Below are 25,697 nucleotides of genomic sequence, written 5' to 3' on the forward strand. Positions count from 1 at the left end.
CATTCATGCATAGCTTGGCAGTGTTTACAAGCAGTGTGCAGAGGCAAAGAGCAGCGAAGAGACCTGGTAGTGATGCTGGCGCCAGGTGAATATATCACTCCAGTGGGAGAGGTCGTCGGCCAGCACGGCCAAGCGGTTGCGCCACGTCTTGACAATGGCCCGCATGTCGTACACGCTGGTCGGGGCAGGGCGGCCGGCGGCCGAGCCAGCAGGCAGCAAAGTCTGATGGATCTGTGCAGCCTCCTGCAGCTCCATGATCTGCTGGGCAGCCTGAGCAGTACACACAGAGTAGTACAGTATAGACCACTTATAACGTAACCGCTTATAGTGCAGAACCTGATGTAATACGGTCTTTTCAGACTCCCGTTAATTTTCCCATAGCACTCTATGTGTACGCGTATAGTTTATAGTGCAGTTGCGGGACACGAAATACCGGTTACAGTACGGCTGCCTGGAAGTTCGGCAGTCAACCTAGACGGCAAACGCTCCCCTCAAGCCACAAATCCCGTATTTACTCGCATCTAACGTGCACTTTTTTCCCGACAATACAGGTCCAAAAATTGCGTGCGCGTTGGAATCGAGTACGACCCTAAATCTGCGTTACCATATAGCCGTCGGCATTTCAAAATGGCTGCCCCACACGCGCGTCGAGCCTAGCTACTCTTGAGCCTAGCTACCGTAACTTCTTCCATGTGCTTCAGTACACGAGCTTAGGCAATAGTCTACCGTCTGTCTTCACGTTCTCTGCGTCTGCTCTATCAGCATAAAGTACTGAGTTCATCATGATGCCGCATATAAAAGGAAAGTGATCATGTGTGCGGAGACGGACGGAAATCAGGCTGCATCACGGGCGTTTGGAGAATCCGAAACATGCGTTCGGGACTGGTGCAAACAGAAGGAGAGGATTTTCACCAGCAAAGCAATGCGGAATGGTTTCAGTGGACCGAAGCAGGACGCAATCTGCAACGACCCATTTCGGCGATACGATCGCCTTGGCCCTATCTTGAAAGCAATCTGCGACGGGGAAAGTCCGCCGCACGCCCTGTTTTCGCCGCTTCTAGGTTGCATTGAAGCGAGAGGCATGATAGCACGAAGGTCAATTCACTTGCCGTGTTTCGTCAGTTCGTTTCCACGGTCAACAAGCGAGATGTGTTCATGTTTGCTTGTGCATGCGTGACACCGTGCTTGTTAATTTGTTTAGTAAGTGAATACGGAACCTAGAGCACGGTGACAGCGACGGCAGATAAGCTCCTGGAGCGTCCATTATAGCAATAAAATAGTTGCTTTCGTTATAGTGCAGTACCGCTTATAGTGCGTATATTCGAGACTCCGGCGACTTACGTTATAAGCGGTCTGCACTGAATTACTAAATGGGTGACAAAGAACAAAACACTAAATCACCTTATATTGGTAAAGTGCCCTGTCAAATCTTTTTCTTTTATTCATTTAGCAGATATTGTCACGTTTAATATACAGGCGACTTCTAAAAGAGGCCGTTATAGTAAGTACGAGTCGTCGAAAGGGCAGCACAGCACCGACAAAAGACCAAAGCACTAACTCGTGAACTAGACCGTCCTCGTCTTCTTCTGGGAGCAAGTGGCACAAGCGCGTGGCAATATAATTCAAGATTTGTTGTGTGTTCAAGGAACTGTGGCACTATTCTGTTGCTACAGGATTGCCAGCTACCAAAACAAGCGGGACACAAGAATTATGTGTCAGTACTCCTTCAAAGTTCGCATTAACTTTTCTAATAGCTCATACCGCCTTTCTTCTTGTTTCAATTCAGTAATGAGTTCACAAGTTACCGGTTGGTATTTGCACTCTTAATTTGTAGTTAAAAATTTAGAATTTATATTCTAAGGCTTTAGCCTACATGTGGCAAAACCTCCATCTTGATAATGAGGCACGCTGTAGTAGGGAGCTCCGAATTAATGTTGACCATATGGGGTTTGTAAACATGCACCCAATGCATGGTACACAAGCATTTCCGCATTCCGACTCCGTCAGAATGTGGCTGCTGTCTCCTCAAGCTCCGCCGCACAATACCATAGCCACTGGGCTACCGTGGTGGGTCTAATTTGTAGGTGCGCTCTACATTGGAGGTAATAGTATTTTTTCCCCCTCGTGTTTTTGTGGTCCAAAACTTGCATTATACAGTGCATTATACATTCTCCGACCTTGCATTATACAGTGCATGCCCGTTACAATGAAACCATGACTCAGTTATGTCTGCCTATATTATCAATGCAGCAAGTTCCGCTTTTAAGGGGATGTGCTCCTCAAAAAAGTTTTTCTTTATTATTTCTCCTATACGTTTCAAAATTGACCTAATTATACAGTTCTTCAAGCAGATTTCGAATATGTCCTTGGTTCTTGTCCAGCTACTATATTTGCTGAGTTATGTCTTAGAAAACAACAAAATATAATGAGCTTTGCGGGCACATTCTCGTGTATTAAATTTTCACAAAAGAGCAGCGTGCTATAGCTTAGTTACCTCTTCGTAGACTGCAAAGTACTGATATCTATCTAAACATTGTGTACAAGTAGGGTCACTATGCAAAAAAAGAAAATGAGCACACTACAACAAATCTTTTTTTTTTAACAATACCATGAAAATAACCCTGTGCACTTATAATTGTCCTATACTAATGAAATTCGGCATACATACTCTTCAACATATGTACAGTGCTGATATCTACTTCAAATTGAAATACCTAACAGCTGTAGTTGCGAAATACAAGTTTATCTATTCAAACAGCATGTACAATTACTGGAACTATGCAAAATATTATGATATTAAAAAAATTTTTTTTTTCACAATCCAGACACGTTGAAGCCAACATGTCTCCGAAACTGAAGATCACACAAACTCTAGCACTAAAACGCGCGAGAAGACAGTGCATGTGATGCCGCACCATCTTCCCACCGTGGCGGCATTTCTCATTGCGGCAACAGAGCGGACATAAAAGCAATGCCACGCTTTGCTTCATACCATACCTTTAGTTGCCGAATCTCTAATTCAACAAATTCTTTTTTCTCATTGATATTGTTACGTGTGGAAGGACACAGACGAAAGAGGCTATTTACAGGCTATTTACACTGAAGCCAGACAGCCAGGCCCACAATCGCTCGCACCAAGAGCACAGACACACTTCATCGTCTTTCGCACGGCGGCTCGCCTCTTCAACATCTTTTGATGCTATCGTAATACTATTAATTTTTTTGATTGCCCGGTAACTCTTAAGATTTTACAACCCCTTTCGTTTAAGAGAATTCCATTCGCAACTGTACTTATTTCGCGAAAAAGGTCGAATTTCAAATAACGACAAATTCGACATAACAAAGTAAAGTACAGTTAAACCTGCTTATAACGAACCTCCATAGAACGAATTCCTGTATATAACGAAGTTTTTCTATTCCCCACCGTTACTCCGTAGAAGCACATGTATTGGAGACCTCTACGTAACAAAGCGGCAGCGGGAGACCCCCTCGAAATAACGAATTTTCCCCGCCGGCAACCTAGAGATTTCGCCCAAAATTTTGTCATTTTTGCGCGAGCAGCAACCGGAAGCACCTTCTCTGTCGCGATGGAATGCGAAGCGGCGGCATTGCGCTTGGCGCGCTCGAATTCACGGCGACTTCGAGAGTGAGCGCAAGTGTGTGTGTGTGCGCGAGGCGGCCCTGCATCCCTCGACCCGGCGATCTTGCCGCCGCGGGCGTGACCTTTCTCCCTCCTGATAAAACGGGTCCAAAAATTGCCTGCGCATTAGAGTCGAGTACGAGCCTAAATTTGCGATACCATATCGCCATCGGCATTTCAATATGGCCGCCTCCTACGCACTTCAAGCCTAGCTCCCGTAGCTTCGACCATGTGCTGTAGTACGTGTGCTTAGGCATTAGTCTACCAATTTAGTTAAACAGCAAATGTTTACAAGTTTATACGGCCGATAAAACTACTATCCTTACTTCGTATAGCTGTCGCAATCGATGCTTCTCCTTTCGGGCGAAAGTGGGACTTTTTTGTTCATCGCAACTTTAGTGTATTGGGAGTAAACCTTGAGCGATAGTTGTATTTCTGTATGAAAGCATGAGGTGCGCGGTACTGTAAAGGATTTTCCCCCCGCTCTTTTGGTCACGTCAAACCGGTGCGCGTTACAATCAAGGCGCGTTAGAATCGAGTAAATACGGTAAGATAATCTTTTTCGAATTTTCGTGCCGAACCTGCATATAACGAAATCCTCTTTATAACGAAGTTTTTCGGGAATTTGTCTATTTCGTTATATCCAGGTTTAACTGTACCAATTTTACCGACTTCTTTAGAGACAACTGCACTTCCCAATTTTCTTATTCGGTTCCATTGAAAACCTTCCCGTGCCAGTAACCCCGCAGTTGTCAAACAAGGGTGTGTGGCCCACCATCCACAGGGGACTACTCACTTGCAGCAAAGGAATGTGCACGTGGGACACGATGTGGGGCAGGCGGCGCCACTCGCGGATGCACTGTCCCGTGATGACCTCGACAACACGCTCTACGAGTGATAGGTGCTGCTCCTCGGGGTGACAGATGGCGATGTAGCCACGGTAGAGGTTCACCCGCCACGCCTGCTCCTTTGGGCAGCTGAGCTCCACCTGCATGTCACACGAGCCGGTCAGGTCGAGCCACAATAGTGATCTTGAACCACGTTTCTTCTGCTGCAGTCAATCACTGAACGAAGTCTAGTGCAGAACAAAGGTCTCTCTCGGAGACCTTCAATTACTCCTGTCCTGTGCGAACTGAGAACCCATTCACACAACTCCACATCAAAAATTCGGATTCATTCCTTCATTCTTTCATATTTTATTCGTTTTATGCAGGAAAAAAAATACACACAAATTGTTTAGACCCATAGCCACAGGCTACTAAGGGCCTAAATATCACATGTCTACATGGAACGGGCAAGTTTGCAAACAGTGAGATTAAGCATTAAAGGGCCCCTAAACCACCCAGAGGTCAAAATTTGTTGTGGTGTTGCAGTTGTGCACGAGTCTACAACGAACACTAGCCGCGAGAAATTTTCGAAATGGTGCCGTAATAGTGGAGTTACACGCGTTTCATGATTGAAACACGGCCCTCGCTCGTTTCGCTCTTTGCTTCGCTACTCTCCACGTCGGCTGGTATCTCCTCCTGCTGAGTGCTTCTCAAAATATCAGGTGACATTCCTCGTCGTCAACGCGCTTCTCAAAACACTGGCCACTTCCGGTTAAGTCACGTCTGCGCTAGCGGCAAATCTGCACGAGAGGTGCACAAAGTATACGGCAGTTTGGCCGGCGTACCACCCGCTGCACGATCGATGGGCCAATCGATGACGCGCGAAGCTACGCGCGCCTCCGCCGCTGGCGGCGAAAATATCGGCTGCAGCTTTTGTTCCAAGCAAAATTATTTCCGATAGATAAAGCGATGCATAAATTGTACATTTCATGAAAAACAATATCCGCTTTCAAACATTTAACATGAACGAGAGTCACAATACTTGTCGAGCTCAGCTGCAGCTCACGGCTACCGACGGGAGACGACCGGCTCGGCTGTGCCCGCATCGCAGCGGATGGCACTCCTAATATCACCCTATTTTTCTTCATTGTGTACAATTATTGCGAAGAGCGACAACAACGATAAGAAAATATTGCGGCTCGAGAGCGTCGGTAATTCATTCCAAAGCGCCGTCCGCTTTAGCTTTGAAGGAAACCAGAAAAGGCCTAGCGACAATATCGGCGCCGTCGAGCGATCAGTGGAGGTGAGGGTGCTGCACAAATGAGTCCCGGTCTCATCCTCTCTACGTACAGCAAGGAAATCTCGCTGTTCACGAGCAAAACCGCTGTCGAACGGCAGCCCGCGAATGGCAAACGGCATGCGGCGAGTTACCGTGCTGTTAACATGGACGGGCCTTAGCCGCATCTCAGCGCTTCTCGGCTACCCGTTGTTGCTTCTGTGCCGGCCCGTGCTCATGCGAAGCATGCTGCTATGGACCCTGTGTTGCGGGCACGTCTAGAAAGGCCAACACTGTCGCACTCTGTTTGTGCAGCTAATCAGACCGCTAAGCACAACTGTGTTGGAACGCGAGAAACACGGCGAGGAAGAGCAGGGAGCGCGCGTACCTGCTAGCAGACGACCGGTTCCTGCTCAACCAATCGACATCGTCAACCCAGTTGACATCACCAGATGCACCCTGGTGACGTCGTGACGACAGCTTGGGATACCGGAAAGGCCAGGAGAGGAGGACGGCATTGTTTTTCTGATTCTGTACCGCGCCCGCGGCGCATAGCGCTGCAACGTTTGGCATCGTTGATCGTGACGGCATTCTGAACTCGATGCAAGTTTACTTGAAATGTTGAAAAAATATCTCAGGTGGTTTAGGAGCCCTTTAAACACAGGTTTAAAATAGCTCTGTAGCACTTAGGCAGTTACATATCATAAGCAGTGAACAGCTGCTACTATCACTTAACATGGGGCCTGAAGTACAATTTATGAAATTTCTGAAGTGTGCAATGTGTATGGATGCAGCTCGCTGCATCCATAGATGAGGCTTCTCTTCATAAAATGTCTGAAACAAAATGTTCCTGATTGTGCTTTATTAGCAATCAAATGCTGCCACGTGGAATGATGCTCACAACCAGTGATGCCTACCCCCGAAACAAGTTCTCCCCTAAAAGAACTCCCTAGGTTTCCCTAGATTTTTGCAAATGTGGTTATTCAGTTTGTCAATGTGATTTCTGTAATGATAAATTCTTGTTTGTGTTATATAAACAGATTGAAAATATTATGGCTTAAATTTATCAGTAAGCTTGTTTTATTATATTCAAATAATGAAGTCCCTGGACTCAAGCTGAAATGTCGCAGTGCAAGTTGCTATGCTAACAAGGCAGCCTCCTGCTTGAAGCTATATTAACGAAACAAGACAGCAGCATGTACAGTCGCCGACCGATATTCCGGACTTCGCGGGGACCGAAAAATAGTTCGAAAAATCGAACAGTCCAAAAAAACTCGTTCACTCTAAAAAAGAAAATTTATTAGGCTTAGAGTGGCATAAAAAAAAACTTTAATAATGCCCTGCCTCATACTACGCTTGAAAGTGATCAGATTTGCTTGGATTTGAGCAAGACTGATGTCGTCTCCGCATGCAGTCGACAAGAGCGTGACCGCGTTGGCGATCTCCGCTAGATCAAAGAAACAAGCCCTGTTACTTCGCACGTGGCCTCCACGATCAGTTCCTGCAGCGCGTCATTATTTCGGGCCTTCCCATTTGGCAGGACCTTAAATAAAGTTGATTTCAGTAATTTATTCCCATTCGGCGCGCAGCCCAGCGGAGAAGTTGTGGGAATTATGAAGGTTCATATTTCCCCGCGTCCTTACGCGCGCCACGGAAGTGAGGAGAGCAGACGCCTTTTACCCTCTTCCCGTTCGGGGAGCCAAACGGCTTTTCGTGCGGTGGCGCGATCCTCTTGGAAATCGGTTGCAAACGCAGCGTTGACGTGTACGCGGAGCCCCGCGCTCATTGGACCGAGCCCAGAACGAGGCGGGGCCGTCGCGATCGGCGCGACCGGCGCACGCCGAAGAAATGGGAGACGACTGCGAGCCGCGACGAAGGACGGAGCTCAGGTAACCATCTTGTTCCCTTCCTTTGTCGTGCCCTACCTCGTTCGTTCGACCACTATCAACCCCGACAAACGTCGAGGTCGACTCTATAGCCTGCTTCCACGCGAATTCCCATGGAGCAATAAACCCTTTTATTACTTGTTACACTATCGTGTGTTGTCGTGTTTCTGCCTGTCCTTGTACCGCCGAACCCCGGTAGTACAAGGCAAGCACAAGGGAGTTGGCCGTCAAGCCTAAGCCTTACGACAAAGGCGGCTTGAGAGAACCCAGAGACTACAAAGTGTAATCTTGCTAAAACTCTGTCGCGGCTCAGCAACGGCACGCTGCCGGAGCTGATCGCGGAGGCTACGCTTCTCACCCCTTGGCTCTTGCGAAGGCACTGGCAGTGGCGCTGATCACACAAACGCAAAGCTGCACACGTCTCTGAGGCGCTCACACCACGTGCAAAATAGCAACCAAACTTTTAAAATAATAATAATAATAAAAAACGGATTTCGCAAAGTCATTATGACGATAGTGCTGACCGAATAAAAGAAAAAAGTGCCGTCCTATAGAGCGTTTTGTCAGCTAAGGAAGAACGGGTATGGCCTCCGAGACAGGAGGATGCCCGTGCACTCTCGTGCATCTCCCAATCTCGGACGCTATACAGCGGGCCACTGGAAGCCAAGCCTGGGCAAGCCAGCGGAAAATCCAACAAGGCGGCCTCCAAGAATGGGTAGCATGGCTCAGAACAAGCAATTTAGTCCGGAAAATCGAACTTAGGAGATTAAATTCATCTGAAAAATCGGTCGCAAAAATGCATTAGTTCTTTGGGAACCCTGACGATGCATTTATGAAGTTTGGAATATCCAACAAGTCAGAATTTTCGGAGTCTGAAAAATTGGTCAGCGACTGTACATCTAAATACAGTGGAACCTCGATTATACATCACCCGGTTATGTGACGACCCGCATTTTATGACGAATTGGTTTGGTCCCAGAGAAACCCCCATAGAAATAATGCATTAAACACCTCGATTATACGACACAATTTTACACCGACCCCGCCTCGTACGACACCTCCGTCGGTATCGTCCCAGAAAAAAAAAGGGAAAAAGCCCTAAGCAGACACAGACTGGCGCATGAACACACTGCAGCTGGCTGATAACGGGTGTGCAGTACCGTAATCACCCGAATGTAATGTGACCGCGACTGTAACGGGAGGGGCGACTTTCCAGTCACGCGAAATAATAAAAATAAAACCGCGAATGTAACGCGAGATGAACGGAAAAAGAAATGGTACCTTTATTCACGGAATAGCAATTCGGAAACTTGTTCTCTTCACTCATCATCGTCGTCCAAAGAGGAGACGGGGCTTTCCTTGAACGGTATTCTAGGGCCGATGACTTTCGTTGATAGTTTCACTTTCGCGAAATTTCGCGTGACTCCGCACTGAAAACGTCCCCACCAAGTGTTTCTGCCGCTATCCTAAGCACGCTATCGGTGCCAAGAGCGGTGTCGCAATCTCGCAAAAACTAAACTATCTCCAGAAGTGATCACACGAGAATTAAGTCATCTTCTGTGCCGTCGAGCTTGTTTGAGATTTAAGTACTTCTTGAAAGACCACACAACATTTCATTCGGGGTAAGTACCAGGCCACTTCAGGTTCCACAGAGCCTTTCAAACTGGCCTCGCACTTAAAGAGGGCCTGTCGCTGGTCCCGCCATCTGCAATTCGTCGACGTCGAGACACCGAGTCGCGGCAGGCTTTACCAGCTCCTCGGCCATCAAAATTGCTCGTCTCTCGAAGCGGCCACCATACCGAATGCACTACATCGTCATAACGTCGAGAATGAACGGAGTCGAACCGCAAAAGGCCATAGGGTATTGTAGCATCTTAACTAGTGATAAGCACAGCGAAAACAGCATCGATTCCAATCAAAAACAAGTTACGACTTCAGTCGACTTGTATATGGATTGGATCGAGACGTAAAGTTACAGGTTGCCAACATAGTGCTTTCGAGCATTTGTTTTAAAATGGCCAATTTTGCTGTCATTCGACTGTAACGCGAGGGTTTAGTTCAAGCAACGAAAATCATGAAAAATACGCGTGTTACATCAATAAATACAGTAATTTCTTTATCATTTATTCTACCTTCCTTGGAGCCGTGCAGGTTCGTGCCAGCGGGCTTATTCAGGCGGTCTGTACTCGTTTTTTGGGCAAGACTGAGCGTCACTGCCTATACTCTTAGTTTTTCGATTATACGACGGCCGGACTAAACAATGGTTTTGCGTGGTCCCCTGAAATTCATAGAATCGGGGTTCCACTGTACAGCCGCCCTTGCTGTTCCGACAGCAGCGACAACAGACGGGAGTGGCCTAGCGAGCACAGGGCACTTGCCGGAAGCACCGAAAAGTCCAGTGTTCTAAGCGTGAAAATTCCGAAAAAATATGCAAGAGACGCCGTCCCGGGGTGTTCGGAATGTGAACGGCTGCAATCTTTTCGCAGAAAGAATCCACTCGCTGTTCGCGGCCACTGCAGAACGCACATGCCAAAGCCATTCTGGTGCAGCGTGGTGCAATTTGGGTCACTTTTCTGTGTTTGGCGCAGTTTGGGGCAGGAATTTGCGTTAGTATCAAAATGGCACAATTGGCGCAGGAGTCCCACCCCTGTCACAGTCATGATTTCCCGGCTGTTACATTGGTTTTGAAGAAGATATCAATGGGTTCTACTGTATTGGAAAAATCGAATTGATTCGCGAATAGAATTATTTGAATTTCACCATTTGATTCGATTCAGTGACATTCGAGTATTTCGACACTCCTATTTTATAACGAACACTTGCATCAAGTTTTGATGTTGAGCATGATGTGCTTACCTGGGAGAGAGCCTCCTTCATGAGGGGCCAGTTGGGAACGCGCCAGGCACTCTCCAGCACCAGGTGTGGGTTGGCGCAACTCTTGGAGCTGCCATACTCGAGCAACAGTTCCCACTGGTTCAGCTCCTTGCAGCACCTGCCAGAAAAAAATTTAAAAAATAAACAAGACTTTCTGAACATCGCGATTCCAGGGCTTGCTTCTGGACGTGACGCAATCGGACAATCAAAAGTTCAGCAGAGCCACTGATGTCACACTAGAACAGTATGTTGAACCTCAATATAACGAACACGGATGTAGCAAGTTATTGAATACAGTTAAACTTAGATACAGTTAAACCTGGATATAACGAAATTGACAAATTCCCGAAAAACTTCGTTATAAAGTGGATTTCGTTATATGCAGGTTCGGCACGAAAATTTGAAAAAGAAACGCTTATTGTATTTACTCAATTCTAACGCCCCCTCAATTGAAACGCACACCTGTTTTCCGTTTTCGTCGAAGCACTCATCCTCGGAATGACACACCAGGTACCGGATGTGTGGACGCGTGTCATTTCGCACAAGCGCGAGGCATCGGAAACGAAGAGCAAGCGTCCCGATGGCGTCGTAGAATCGTATCGTGTTACAGTAGAACCCCGCTGTTACGTTCCCGGGGGCTGCGTTTTCCCGGCTGTTACGTCGTTTTCGGCCGGTCCAGGCACAGCTCCCATAGAACCCAATGCATTGGTAACCCCGCTGTTGCGTCGCAACTGTGGGACCGTTCCCGCATCATACGTTGTGAACTGCCACCCCGCGCCGGGCCGAGCAGCCATTTTGACTTTTCATGTCGCTTGGCTTGGTGGCTTGACGATGGCATTGGCCGCCCAAAGTGCCGGGGGCGACAACTATGACGTATTTTCGGTTTCCGCCAGCAAAAGTATGACCCTTGAGATCTGTATTTGCTATATAAAGATGGCGTCTATGACGCGTAATGGCCCTAAAATTGGTTTTGGCTCATAGATATTCCGTATAATTAGGGTACGGCCATGCTAGCGGCAAAAAACGCGCGCGTCATGCCGCGAGTGGCAAGTTGCCGCGAGGCCACCGTGGCACGCACGTCTCGCCGCGCGGCAGCGCGGTAAGATCTCCCGCGCTCTCCGATTGTGCGAGCAACACCGCGAGCGCTCGTTGTTTCATGCGAGAGACGACGATTGTTGATTGAAAACCCGGCGCGGACCGGCGGCGGTCCGGTTGTGATGGCTCCGTGACGTCACCCTCGTCGCTCTTGATTGGTTCTTCATCTCGCGGCACACGGCATATGCCGCAGAAATGGGTCTCGAACCCATTTCGCGCGGCACGCCGCAAGACCCCCGATTCCTGCCGCTTTTGCCGCGCGTGGCTTGACACGTTTTTGCCGCTAGCGTGGCCGTAAGTCTAAGGGCGATAACGCAGTCGCCACGCGCCGTATGCTGTATGTGCGAGTGAAAACGTGCGAGGGGAGCCGACGACCGCGTCTAAATCTCGCGCGCGCAAGAAAAGCAGGGAGGAAGCGCGCCTTGTTCCGTTGCGCTCGAGGCACCAGCGAGGGAGCGAGGGGGGAGGGATAGCGGGGCGGCGTTGTGCTGTACTCTGGCATCAACTGCGTTCTTCGCGGCGGCGCGCGGTCGTGCAGGCCGTATCACGGAACACCCATACGTGGCCGCATATTGAAAGCGATCTGCATTGGGGCAAACTCTAGCAGTGTAGGTGCGTCGGCGGCTCGTAGCTTTGTGCGTGCTGTGTGTTCTCGGCGCTCAGTTTGCGTTGAAGCGATAGACAACCGCACGAAGGTCACTTCGCTCGCTTCTCCAGTGGCGCTTCCACAAGCCGCCAGCGTTTGACAGTGCGCGTCCGCGCTCATCGAGTCTGATGTGCCACAGCGTGTACCAGCGCGTCGGCAACATCAACTGGAAAAGGAGAGAGTGCCGGCTTGGCGGGCTAGGCCAGCTGCAGCAAGCGGCAGGATCAGATTTGAATGAAGGGAGGGGGAAAGGTCACGCTCGCGGCGGCAAGATCGCCGGGTCGAGGGATGCAGGGCCGCCTCACACACACGCGTGCGCTCGCTTCCCATTCCATCGCGGCGGAGAAGGTGCTTCCGGTTGCTGCTCGCGCAAAAATTACAAAATTTGGGACGAAATCTCAAGGTGGTCGGAGGGGGAAATTCGTTATATCGAGGGGGTCTCCCGCTGCCACTTCGTTACGTAGAGGTCTTAAATACATGTGCTTCTATGGAGTAACGGTGGGGAATAGAAAAACTTCGTTATATCCAGGAATTCGTTATATGGAGGTTCGTTATAAGCAGGTTTAACTGTACATCCTCTTCCACGAATTGATGACGCTCTGGATTGCCTTCACGGCGCGACCTATTTTTCATTCATCGACCTGCGCTCTGGTTACTGGCAGATCGCCGTGGACGACAGGGACCGTTAAAAGACAGCACTTGTTACAGCTGACGGCCTCTATCAGTAAGTTATGCCATTTGGTTTGTGCAATGCCCCGGCCACATTCGAGCGAATGATGGACACGCTGTTGCACAGCTTTAAATGGTCTATCTGCCTGTGCTACCTGGACGACGTGATCGTGTTCTCCCCTACATTTGCCACACACCTCACACGTCTTTCATCCATCCTGTCGGTGTTTTGTGTGGCTGGGCTACAACTTAATTCTTCGAAATGCCACTTCAGTCGCCGTCAAATTAGCATCCTCGGGCATCTCGTCGATTCAACTGGCGTCCGTCCCGACCCCACCAAAGTTCGTGCTGTCATCGAGTTCCCTATACCAACTTGTGCCAAGGATGTTCGGAGCTTTGGGGCTTGTGCTCGTATTTCTGCCGATTTGTCAGAAATGTTGCAGACATAGGCCGTCCGCTAACAGATCTTCTCAGGAAAGACGCTCCGTTTTCGTGGGGTTTCGCTCAAGCCACAACCTTTTCACACCTTATCACGCTACTCACTACCACGCCGATTCTCGCCCACTTTGATCCCAATGCTCCAACTGAAGTACGCACAGATGCGAGTGGCTATGGCATTGGTGCTGTTTTAGCCCAATGCCAACGTGGCTGTGATCGAGTTATTGCATACGCCAGCCGGCTTCTTTCCCCTGCCGAGCGCAATTATTCCATTACCGAGCGCGAGTGCCTCGCTCTTGTTTGGGCAGTTGGCAAATTTCGCCCCTACTTATACGGGCGGCCTTTTACTGTTACCACTGACCACCACGCTCTGTGCTGGCTTTCGAGCCTCAAGGACCCCACTGGGCGTCTAGGTCGCTGGGCTCTACGTCTACAAGAATTCACGTACACTGTGGTCTACAAGTCTGGCCGACTACACCAGGATGCCGACTGCTTGTCTCGGCACCCCGTTGAAGCCCCCGAAGCCACCACGAAGGATACACCGCCTGGCCTTATCTCGCGCTCCGCTTTCAGCCCCATTTGTGACGAGCAACTGCAGGACACGTCTCTAAATGATCTCCTCAACGGCCTGCAGTCTGGCTCAGCGGACCGGTCACTTCGCCTGTTTGTCATTGTAAATGGCACATTATATCGCCGTAACATGCACCCCGAGGGACCGGAACTACTACTCGTCGTTCCCGCACACCTTCGGGCCACCGTACTCCAGCAACTGCATGATGTCCCAACAGCCACCACCTTGGTGTTTCCAGGACGTATGACCATGTACGGCAGTGCTTTTTCTGGCCCGGTCTCTACCGTTCTGTTCAACGTTGTGTCGCTGCCTGCGCGCCGTGCCAACGCCGGAAAAGGCCATCTGTTCCTCCAGCTGGACTCCTCCAGCCTATTGACATACCCGCTGAGTCATTTTTTTCGTGTTGGCCTTGACCTTTCGGCCCCTTCCCTCTCTCCACCGCTGGCAATAAATGGATTGCTGTTGCTACGGATTATGCGACCCGTTACGCTATCACAAGACCTCTCCTGACCAGTTGCGCTACAGACGTCGCCGACTTCTTGATGCCAGACGTAATTTTACGTCACGGCACTCCTCGTCTGCTTCTCACCGACCGGGGTCGCTACTTTTTATCTAAAGTCATTGAAGAGTTACTTCGTTCTTGTGCCACCAAACACAAACTTACGACTGCGTACCGCCCCGAAATGAACGGTCTTACTGAACGTCTGAATCGCACTATCACTGATATGCTCTCTATGCATGTTTCGTCTGATCACCATGACTGGGACACTGCGCTACCTTTTGTCACTTTTGCCTATAACTCCTCACGCCATGACACCGCCGGCTACTCTCCCTTCTATCTTCTATACGGACGAGAACCAACGCTCCCTTTCGACGCACTGCCTAATGAATATGCGCGTGACACCATTGCTACAGCAGAAAAGGCACGTCACATTGCCCGTCTTCGCCTCTCTGCGTCACAGTCACGGCAGAAGTTGTTATACGACGCCCACCACCGGGATGCCCGCTTCAGTGCGGGTGACCTTGTCCTTGTCTGGTCCCTGTCTCGGCGCGTTGGCCTTTCTGAAAAACTACTTTGGAGGTACTCTGGCCTCTATCGCGTCCTGCGACAATTGACAGATGTCACTTATGAAATAGCCCCGCTCGATCCTACCACGTCTTCTCCTTCCTCAGACGTGCACGTGGCCCGCCTCAAGCAATACCTCGCGCCCACGTCTTAGGCTCCAGGTTGGCGCTTTTCCGGCCGGAGGTTAATGTTACGAGACTGCGTGCAATGGGACAAAGATGACGTTGATCATTTGGGTGAAGAAGACGACGATTGAAGAGATTGTCTTTCCGCCATCTTGGCAGTGCTACAGCTCGCTGTATATATTTTGTAAATATATTTTCAGTTATACCGTTTCCCGTGACAATATTTTCAAAAGAAATGGTTCGGCCTTCAGTGACTCTGAATCTCTTAACTACAGCAAACACAAGTCATAGGTGTCAGACTCCTCAAAATGTCTAGAAAATACTAACTATCTTGGGAAGAAATCCCCGATCGTCTTGGGGACAGGCACCACCAGAACTTCCGGACATTGCAAAAGAGGCTTCTCCACAATATCACAAAGCATGCAGCTTGCATGGCGTAGCATAAGTGCCCAAGTTTTAGAATTAAAATTAAATCTAAATTCTGGGGATTTACGTGCCATAACAACAATATCATTGTGAGGCATGCCAAGGTGAGGGGCTCCGGATTAATTTTGACCACCTGGAGTTCTTTTTAACATGCGCCTAAATCTAAGTACATGAGCGTTTTTTGCAATTCGCCCCTATAAAAACGTGGCCGCTGCGGCTGGGATTGAGCTTGCAACTTCAAGCTCAGCAGCAGAACGTCATAGCTACTCTGCTACTGCAGAAAATATGGGCAAGGCCTCTGTATAGGCCTCGTGCGCTTGTATGGTGGCACTACCGCTCCGTGACAACCAGCGTCACATGCAGTGAATGTGCATACCCCCGCGCATGTGCAGCACCTTAATCTTCTGTCTAAAATTTCTAAGCATTAGGTTTTATAAAAAATATTCCAATATTCTACATTCAATTCGATACTCAGCCTTTCATTCTTGATTCAATTCGAAATCTACTATGTATTCGATATTTGCACACCCCTACAATTTACTACTAGTTTATCAAACTGCCCCCTGCTTCACGTGCAACGGTGTGTTGCACTTGTCTCACATTTTGAATTCGTTGTATTACAAAGTGATGTAACAATGAGTTGCTCTCTTGGAACTTTAGGGCTTCATAGTGTAAATACTGCATCAACATCTATACAACAAATAAAAACGAGACAAGAATTTCGTGCCAGTACCGCCTCAGTAGTGGTTGCCATCCAATCTGCATCAGCTACCCCAGAGCATAAGACCGAGGTCTCACTAATGTCACAGCCGACGACCTACCTCAGCCAGTGCTCCTCCCAGAGGCGGCACTCGCTCTGGAGCATGCCCGCTGCTTCGTGCCGGGGTGCACGTGCCATGGCAGCCTCCAGGGCTGCCTGCGCCTGCTCGAAGCAGCCCTGCTGCTCCAGCGCCAGGGCCAAGGCAGTCTCGGGGTGGCGCGCCCGGCGCTGCCAGAGGCCTCCCAGGAGGTCCTCCTCGCGCAACAAGGAGTACAGCTCGGCCAGAGCGTCCTCCGCGGCAGACCCGGCCTCTTCGGCGGCGCCTCGCACCCCGCTGCTGCACGAAGCACCGCTACCACCGCGTCCCGCCAGGGCTGCCTGTTCCAGCAGCAGGCAAGCACGATGCCACAGGTTGTGCGAGCGGCCCAGGTACTGCATGGCATGCCAAATGTTGAAAGACACGTGCTGCTGAGACACAGCAAAGCTGGGACCAATGCCTTTTCCAAAAGGCATTGATCCCAGGTTTGATCGCCGGAATAGGACCAATTTCTTTTAAATTGTGAAGCTTTCTTTCTGAGAAAGCCATGTGGCAATGCAACAGTCCGGACAGCTGCCGGGTGCCTTCCCCTGTGGGGCCACCCACCTTGATGAGCGCTGGTTTGATGGCCACTGGCGGGCTGCACTGAGCCAGGGCCTCGACGAAGACGCCAATAGCATTTGGGTGGCAGTCCTTCTGCACCACGTGGCTTCCGCTGCACAGGAATGGCACCAGCTCTCCGGCCAGCACCTGCGTGTGGGTGCAGGCAGAACAAGCGTTCACGCTGAATACAACACAGACAACCCAACATGTTTGCTCCCTCACAGTCATGTGGGGTGCCAACAGGAGGTGATGACGGCGAGGGAGGCATGGCACATGTGGATGATAAACTGCACGAATTTTCATTACATTGTTTATGCCACAGCTCCACAGTCAAGAAAAAGCCAAGAATGCAATGGCAAGTGTTTCTCGGATGACACAAGTACACATGGAAGCAACTCTTTGCAGTCTCCTTCCATATCCTTTGTATCCCTGTCTTCACTTTGTTCGGGTGCCTCCCATGGTGCAAAGCTCCTCCACCCAGCTTGAACGAAGCATTTCCTTCGCAAGATGCCAGTGATACCCACGTCTGTGAAGGGTCGACCGTATGGTGTATTTTTCCAGCAACTCGCACAAATAGGGGGAGTAGGTGTTGGTGAGAAAGTGCTCTGTACATGTGAGGTCAGTCTCCTAATCTCCTCGCCATTTCTGCTATGAGCTGTCTTCTTCATCCCTGCACTTGGGCATGCTCATCGTTGCTGAACTGGCCCCCTCGTTTTCATGGCAGTGCTGCACATAAGCGAGTGCGGAGCCTATCCTGCATGCCTGACACCAGTGCAATCTCGTTGATACGATTCTGCACAATACGTAGTTCGAGATAATACTGTATTTACTTGATTCTAACGCGCCCTCGATTGTAACGCGCACCCGTTTTCCGTGACCAAGAAATAATATCCTTTACAGTATCGTACACCTGATGCTTTCATACAAAAATACAACTTTCTCTCATTTGGAAAAACAAACATTTACTCCCGGTACTCTAAGGTTGTGATGAATAAAAAGAGTCGCAGTTTTGCCCGAAAGGCGAAGCATCGATTGCGATAGCAAATTAGTAGACCCCTATACGAAGTAAGGATAGCAGTTTTATCAGCCGTATAAACTTGCAAACATTCGCTAACTAAAAAAATTAACATGCACGGTGTCACACGCGCACAAGCAAACATGAACACATCTCGCTCGTTGACCGCGGAAACTCACTGTCAAAATGTTGGAATGGCGAAGTGCAGCGAGCGAATTGAACTTCGTGCTAGCATGCCTCTTGCTTCAACGCGACCCAGCGAAAACACAGTGTACGGCTGACTCCACATCGTAGAACGCTTTCAAGATAGGGCCGAGGCGATCGTATCGCTGAAGTGGATCGTCGCAGAATACGTCCTGCTTCAGTGAACTGAAACCCTTCTGCCTTGCTTTGCTGGCAAAAATCCTCTCCGTCTGTTGGCGCCAGTCCCGCACGCAAGTTTCGGATTCTTTGAACACCCGTGATGCGGCCTGATTTCTGTCCGTCTCTGCACACATGATCAATTTCCTTTTAAATGCAGCGTCATGATGAACTCGGCACTTCATGCTGATAGAGCAGACGCAGAAAGCAGGAAGACAGACGGTAGGCTAATGCTTAAGCACGTGTACTGCAGCACATGGAGGAAGCTATGGCAGCTAGGCTAGAGTGTAGCTAGGCTCGAAGCGCGTACGAGGCGACCATTTTGAAATGCCGACAGCTATATGGTAATGCAGATTTAGGGTCGTACTTGATTCTAACGCGCACACTATTTTTGGACCCGTTTTATCAGAAAAAAAGTGCGCATTAGATTTTAGTAAATACGATAAGTTTATTCCTTACATAATATTTTTCCCCTTATATACGATTATGTTTGGATAATACGATTTTCGGATGATTCGTTTTATTTTTCGGTTCCCACAAAGATCGCATCAACGAGATTTCACTGCAGTCAGTGACTATAGTTTATGCTCTCCTTGTGAATAGTGCATGTTTTCCTTCTTTCCCCCCCCACTCCATCCATTAGTGAAGAGGCAATACCACGTTCAGTACTACATGTTAAAAACCTCTTTCCAGAGCTACTACAGTGTAGACCACTTATAACGTAAGTCGCCGGAGTCGCGAATATCTGCACTATAAGTGGTACCACACTATAACCAAAACAACGATTTTCAAGCCCTGTACGTATGCAAAACATGTAGACCAAGCATATAGACACGCTTTGTACTATCGCGCGCACATCACGATTACGTTTTCGCCAGTGAGCTGGCGAAAACATAATCACGATGTAGCCGGTGCTTGTCAAGCTCGACAGCTTTGCACCGAGTCAAAACGAAACAACTGTTTACTGCAACCGGTGCAGAAGAAACTGTGACCGTTATCGACGCGATTATGAACGGCGACTTTGCGTTGCTGAAGGCATGCGCCTCATGCACGCACCGAGTCTGGACGAATTAACTACCATTCGCTGCAACAACTGTAGTCGAAACCATGGTCGCTATCTATGCGATCATCGATGGCAACTACACAGTTTTTTAGGCACGCGGCCGACGCGTGTACCGACTAAAAACGAAACTACTGTTCGCCGCAACCACTGCAGAGAAAACCGCGGCCGCTGTCGACACGATTGTGGATGACGACTACGCAGTTACGATAGCCCGCGGCCAACGCGGTGGTATGCGCGGCGGTAAACGCAAGAATACAGGCTTTAAAGACACAAATAGGCTCGAAGCGTTCTGGCGTTGCTGTCATTCACGTACAATTTCAACTGATGGCTGTGGTGATGCCGACTCCGCTGCTTCGTTTCTGTTTGACGCTAGTGCCGTTCTTGCTCTTTTACGTCGCACATTTGCGGTGCTCCTCACTCACCGAGCTCCGAAAGTAGTCCGAATTAACGAGTTTGATTGCATTGAATAATGCATATGCCAGCCGGGAGCACGCAGCTTGTTGAGAAGCATGCTCGTGATGCCACCCTTGTCGGCGAGATTTTCCCGTGGAACCCGCATTATATAACCGGTATTTCGTCTCACGCGGCTGCACTGTAAGCAGTATGCGTATACATGGAGTTCTATGGGAGGGTAAACGGGAGTCGGAAAAGGCCGCGTCGTAGCCAGTTCTGCACTATAAACGGTTACGTTATAAGTGGTCTATTGTCTTTCCCTTCTCACTTCTGCCCCGTTAAACTCTGTGCAAGTCTTGTCCTAAACAATGCCGCCTTCTAGCAGCAGAGAGCAGGTCAAACTGTGTCACTGGGACTCACGCTCTGCTGCCGGTCGCTGAGCACCTTCCAGAGGCGGGGCATCAGCTGCAGCCACATGTGCTGGGCGAGCGGCGTGTCCAGGTGGCACAGCTGCACAGTGGCGCTCAAGAAGGCCCCCAGACGCAGCTCCCGCAGGCCTTCCAGGAAGCGGCCCTGTCGCTGCACCAGCTGCTGCAGGTTCTGGCGCGCACGGCCGGCAACGCTCCCGTCCAGCAGGGATCGGTCCTCGGCCGTCGATGGAAGCTCAATGTCAATCTCCTCCTGCGTTGGAAGCAAAAGCGACACGTGACGTGGAAGTCGGTGAAAAAATCCGGTCTTGCAACACAAGAGCTAGCTCAGCACGAAAACAAGCAGAATGCAGTACTGCGAGACTTCATTAGCAACTATTTTACACCCACCACTGTGTGGCTTAGTGGCTATGGCACTCTGCTTCTGAGCACAAGGTCGCAAGTCCAAACGTCGGACAGGGCGGCTGCATTTCGACGACAGCGAAATGCAAACACGCTACAGTTCTGTGCTTTAGGTGCACAGAACTTTAGACAGCACTACTGCATCCCTCAGCACAATGCTCGGGATGGAGGAGGCAAATGTGCTACAAGTGCTCAATTTCGACAAGAAATGCAGTAGAATTGCGTAATTAGACTCCCGTTTGTTCAATATTTAGGGTCATTCGATCACGATCTAAGGTTCCGACTGGCGCGCCCATGCCTTTCTGTGGGCCCAAACTTTCATTATTATGATCCTAAAATTGACCTTTGCCAGATAATTCGAACTTGAACCGCCTACATGCATGCGCTTGACCACTATGAGGACCCCAATAGCAATCCCTCTACTGGCAGCGTCCGTCTGGGCAGAGGTTAAAGAATGTGAATGCATTGAAGATACATTAATCTCCCATTGAAAATGCCTTTTTTCGGTGGGCGTGCCTTAGGAAGATGTTCGGGCAATAACGGAAGCTCGCAATGTCTGATTGCGGTAATTACCCAATTCTAATGCATGCCTTTCACCCCCCCCCCCCCTTAGCATTCGCGGCGGTCATATGCTTTACCACATAAAGCCCGTTTCACATGCAAGCAACGGCGTGGCGGTGGTCGCGGCGGCTGAGCGGCACTGTGGTGCGCAGACGCAGCTTCGTTTCACATGCTCTGTTGTGGCGCGACACGTGCCGCTGTGATGCACAGTGTTGCTTGCGGTAAGCGCCAATGAGTCGCAGGTTTCAGCGGTCTTTAAGAGCTGCGCCTTGCTTCACACATGTTTTGGTGCGCTCGAACTGCGGGTTTCATTGGTGTATTAAGGTCTTGCTCCACTTTTGTACTTGTAAACCTTGCTGAAAAATGAAGTACTGCGTGTCGAACTGCTAATACAACTTTTTTATTCAGATTTATGTCTCTCATCTCTTCATAGGCGACAGCTTAAAAGTCTTGCTAAGTACACGCACACAGAATTAGCGAGCGTTTTGTTGAAGTCCACTTGTCGGTACGACAGCCAAGTGGTCTGAATCCTGGGAGAGCGAGGCCTAGCGCCCGCGGAGCATTGGCGAGCCTGAAGCAAGTGAGTACGGAATCCTTGTGGGTGGTCCGAATTTCTTATGTAAATAGCTTCTTCTACCTCTTTGACTTCGGAAGTCGCGGCTCAGGGAGCCAGGTGGCCGCGAGCCACGGGTGCCGCTATGGGCTGACTGGTATTGCGGCCTGGCACTGGACGCTCCGACACCGTCTGGGACGGTGGGCACCGTCAACTCGGATGCTGTGTGCACCGAGCGGGGTAGGACCACCTCACACAGCTAACGTCTCCTCACGGCTGCCTGTTGTGCCCATTTTGGGTGACTTTTTTTTTTTGGATGCCGGTTGTTGTCAAAGTAGCGAGGCATTAGGTCTAAGGCTTTACAAAGCCGCCTGACGCACGTTTAGGGACACAACCTGGTGGACCGTGGTGTTGAGGTGTTGCACATTGCATCCCTCATTAGTTCGCCTCGCACGAATTGAAATTACTCGTTCGACTCAAAAAAGTAAGCTTTTTTCACGTGAACTTAGCATCTGAAATGCCGCCCGAAATTTTGCTAGCCGAATTGAACATCGTACCACGTGGGCGATGCGTATGACGAATTCCTTTCTCTTGCACTACTTTAGTGTTTGTCGAGTGTGTTGAGTGTACGCAGCGTGAGCGGAGTCACCCCTGGTTTACTGTCACCTGCACATCATCAGCGCTGCTGCCCCCGACTACAATTGAGCTACCCCAGGCGATGGACATGCCTGTGGCCAGTACGGCGCAGCAACTTCGGCGGCCGCCTATGTCCGGCTCGCAACCCTCTGCGGCTGGGAAAAGAGCCGGCAGTCACCAACGGTTACTGCGGCTCTCGCCCGCAGGGCGCGTCGGCACAAGCGACGCTTGCTCTTCTGTGTCGCCGTTTCCGGAGTCCTGGGCTGGAGTCGTGCCATCGAATCTGTAGAGGTGGTGCTGTGACCAACGGACGCCAGCAGTGAACCCCAGAGAAAATGTCGGCTCGCATGTTGTGGATAACGTGTGGACATTTTCTCGGCGCGGCCACTGTCGCATGTACTAACTTTTGTTTGCGATGCGCGCATTGATACACCGTGTGAAATTTTTCGCCGGAGTACGTGTAGTGATTTAAGGTTGGGGGGATGTGGGGATGCGCGACTCTCACGCGTCCCCTGATGTTGCTTTCCCCGCATAGCTCGCGTCTCCTGTAATCCGGCTTCTCCGCGTGGCTAAGCACCGGCAGCGGTCGTGGTGGTTGCGGCGCATTGTGTGAGATGGCGTGAGGGTCGCGATGCTAACGCCACCAGACGGCGGGGTGACTTGGGAGCGAAAGGTCGAAGGCGCTTCCTCTTTGGCTTGGGATCGGCGACCAACATGCACGGACGTTTCACGCATGCGCCGGCCCCCTTCGCGAGACCGTCTCGCGAAGCTAGGAGCAGGACGCCGAAATAGACGAACACGGATCGTTTGAACTTGCCAGTGTTCGCGTGACCGTACACGTGAACAGCTAGGCGATGGTGTCATAGCATGGGGCGAACATATTCGCTCGCTATCTGGTCGCGGTGAGTCGGACTTTCTTGACTTGTCGCGCGCCCATGTGAATGTTCTATTGGTAGTAATTCGGCTAGTGTGTATTAGTGTATGAAAGGAGCAACAAATGCCCTTTTGTTTGTTTGCATTGTGTTGTCGTTCCTTTGTCCCAAGAGCACGTGTGAGACCCCACACAGGATGGCAACCGTGTTGCATGTTTGCATCGCGCGCGGCGTATCAACGCGCTGACATGCCTACGAGAAATTAATAAGGGTGTTCTAAGTCGCGTGTCGGTGCATGCGTCCGTGGTGTAATGGTTTCAATGTCGGGCTTCTCTACTACAGTTCTTGGGTTTGAATCCTGCCGACGGACACCTTTAATAATGTTTACTTTATTATTTATTTATTACGCAGTACTTCGTTGAAAATGACAAGCTTACAAAGTCACGAAGCCAGTTTACACTTGGTTCATTATTGTGTGGCTGCACCACATTGGAGCCTCCGCTGTGCTGTGAATACCAAAGCGCTCCCTGTCGGTGCTCGTTAGTGTCACAATGCAATGCTTCGCTTCACCGCTCCTAGATGGTGTTCTTCTTCTTTCTGGGGTTTTACGTGCCAAAACCAGTTCTGATTATGAGGCATGCCGTAGTGGAGGGCTCCGGATTAATTTTGACCACCTGGGGTTCTTTAACGTGCACTACAACGCAAGCACACGAGCGTTTTTGCATGTCGCCTCTATCGAAATGCGGCCGCCACGGCCGGGATTCGATCCCGCTACCTCGTGCTCAGCAGCGCAACGCCTTAGCTGACTGAGCAACCCCGGCGGGTTCCTTGATGGTGGCACGTCACATCCGTTACACCTGTGGCAGAAGTCATTCTTCATAGCCGGCATAAAACACTTTTGTGTTAAAAAGTCACAGGCCTGCGCGGCACACTCAGCACAGTCACAGCTAAGCTGGTGGAGCGGCTCAACAGTAGCTCCAATATGGGCACCACGCACAACAGGGTCTTCGCGGCAATCTCTTCGCCTCGTTTTGACGAAAACGATCTGAACTTTCCACCCGGCATCAACGGCGAGCTGCGGCTTGTAATGCTCTCCGCACAGCAGTCTGCTGAGCCCGATCAAGCCTTACAACTGCAACTGACATGTAGGGCAGGCTGCGTTTGCAGGCACCTTAACTAGATGGCGCCACCGTACTGGCAAAGGCTGGGGATCGTGCTTTTTTTTTTGTTTTGATTGCGCGCCTCGTCTGAATCGCATCTCGTCGTCTGTGCCTGCGCACGTTGCGTTTGCAGGCAAGGCTTATCTAGATGGCGCCACCATACTGGCGGAGGCTTGGGTCGTCTGCGCCTGCATGTCTGCCTAGGGAGCGTTTCTAGGGCATTTTTCCGCTGCCCGATAGCAAGCAATTGTATGGCTCAGTGGTAGAGTGTCTGGCTCCCACGCAGCGGGCGCGGGTTTGATCCCCCGGCAGGAACCGAGTACTTTTCTCGCATTTCCGGCAATAAGGGTTACGGCGGCGGACGCTATCGGCGGCCGACACCATCGCAAACTGAAACGGCTATTGGAATGAGCCCATAACAGCTTACGCTGTAAAAAAGAACCTACAGTAAAACCTCGATAATTCGAAGGTCGCCGGACCGCGAAAATTCTTCGAATTAAGCGGATTTTCGAATTAACCGAAATGAATAATAAAAAAAAGAAAACAAGCAAGAACTTTCTGCAAAAAGAAATCACCTTTATTTTCCATGTCCGAGAAAAATTACTCAAAGTAATCACCGATGCAGGATTACTTGGCGCACTGGTTCGCCGCCCCTAGTGCCATGCTCTCCAGCTGGCTCAAAAAACATAGCATACAAATATCACCCGCACTGCACTCAACAAAGTTGCGGACGATGTTCACGGAATCGATAACTGCTGCGAAAGTGGGCGTGGTGGTGCTTGACTCCAAAAATTTGGACTTGCTGGATATTCCGGACTTCAAAAATGCACCATCAGGGTTCCCATTGAGTTCATGCATTTTCGCACCCAATTTTTCTTTTCGGACGAACTGAGACCCCAAAGTTCGATTTTGCGGACTAAATCGCCCTTTCCGAGCCGCGCTACCCAATCTAGGAGGCCGCCATGTTGGATTTTGCACTGGCTTGAATTCCAGTGGCTCACTGTATAGCCTCCAAGATTGGAACGCGCGCTATCAATAGAGAGCTCGCGCAATCCTCCAGTCTCGGAGGCCATGCCCGCTCTTCCTTGGCTGACAAAACGCTTCAGAGTACTGCACTTTTTCTTTTTTCTTAGTATATGCGCTCAGCACTATCGTTGTAACCATTTATTGTGGGATGTTTTTTTATTGCGACAGCAATTATATGGACACTTCAAGCGGATTTTCACCGTCGGCGTCGCCGCCCTGAGGATCCATACAAAGTCCAAAGGCGATAAAATCATCGCCGCGCGCCCGCCGTATGTGCGAGTGACAGTGC

General features: G+C 50.0%; 1 protein-coding gene across 1 annotated transcript in view; it reads right to left on the reverse strand.

The window, feature by feature from the left end:
* LOC119440211 (transformation/transcription domain-associated protein-like) overlaps positions 1–25,697 on the reverse strand; it is a 233,828-nt gene that overhangs the window by 63,298 nt on the left and 144,833 nt on the right. Inside the window, 6 exon segments of the mRNA XM_049661446.1 lie at positions 64–270; positions 4,437–4,628; positions 10,486–10,621; positions 16,361–16,731; positions 16,943–17,086; positions 20,191–20,451. Of these exon segments, the coding sequence (XP_049517403.1) occupies positions 64–270; positions 4,437–4,628; positions 10,486–10,621; positions 16,361–16,731; positions 16,943–17,086; positions 20,191–20,451 (1,311 nt within the window).

Source organism: Dermacentor silvarum, chromosome 2 (genome assembly GCF_013339745.2).
Source record: "Dermacentor silvarum isolate Dsil-2018 chromosome 2, BIME_Dsil_1.4, whole genome shotgun sequence".
Classification (NCBI taxonomy): Eukaryota; Metazoa; Arthropoda; class Arachnida; order Ixodida; family Ixodidae; genus Dermacentor; species Dermacentor silvarum.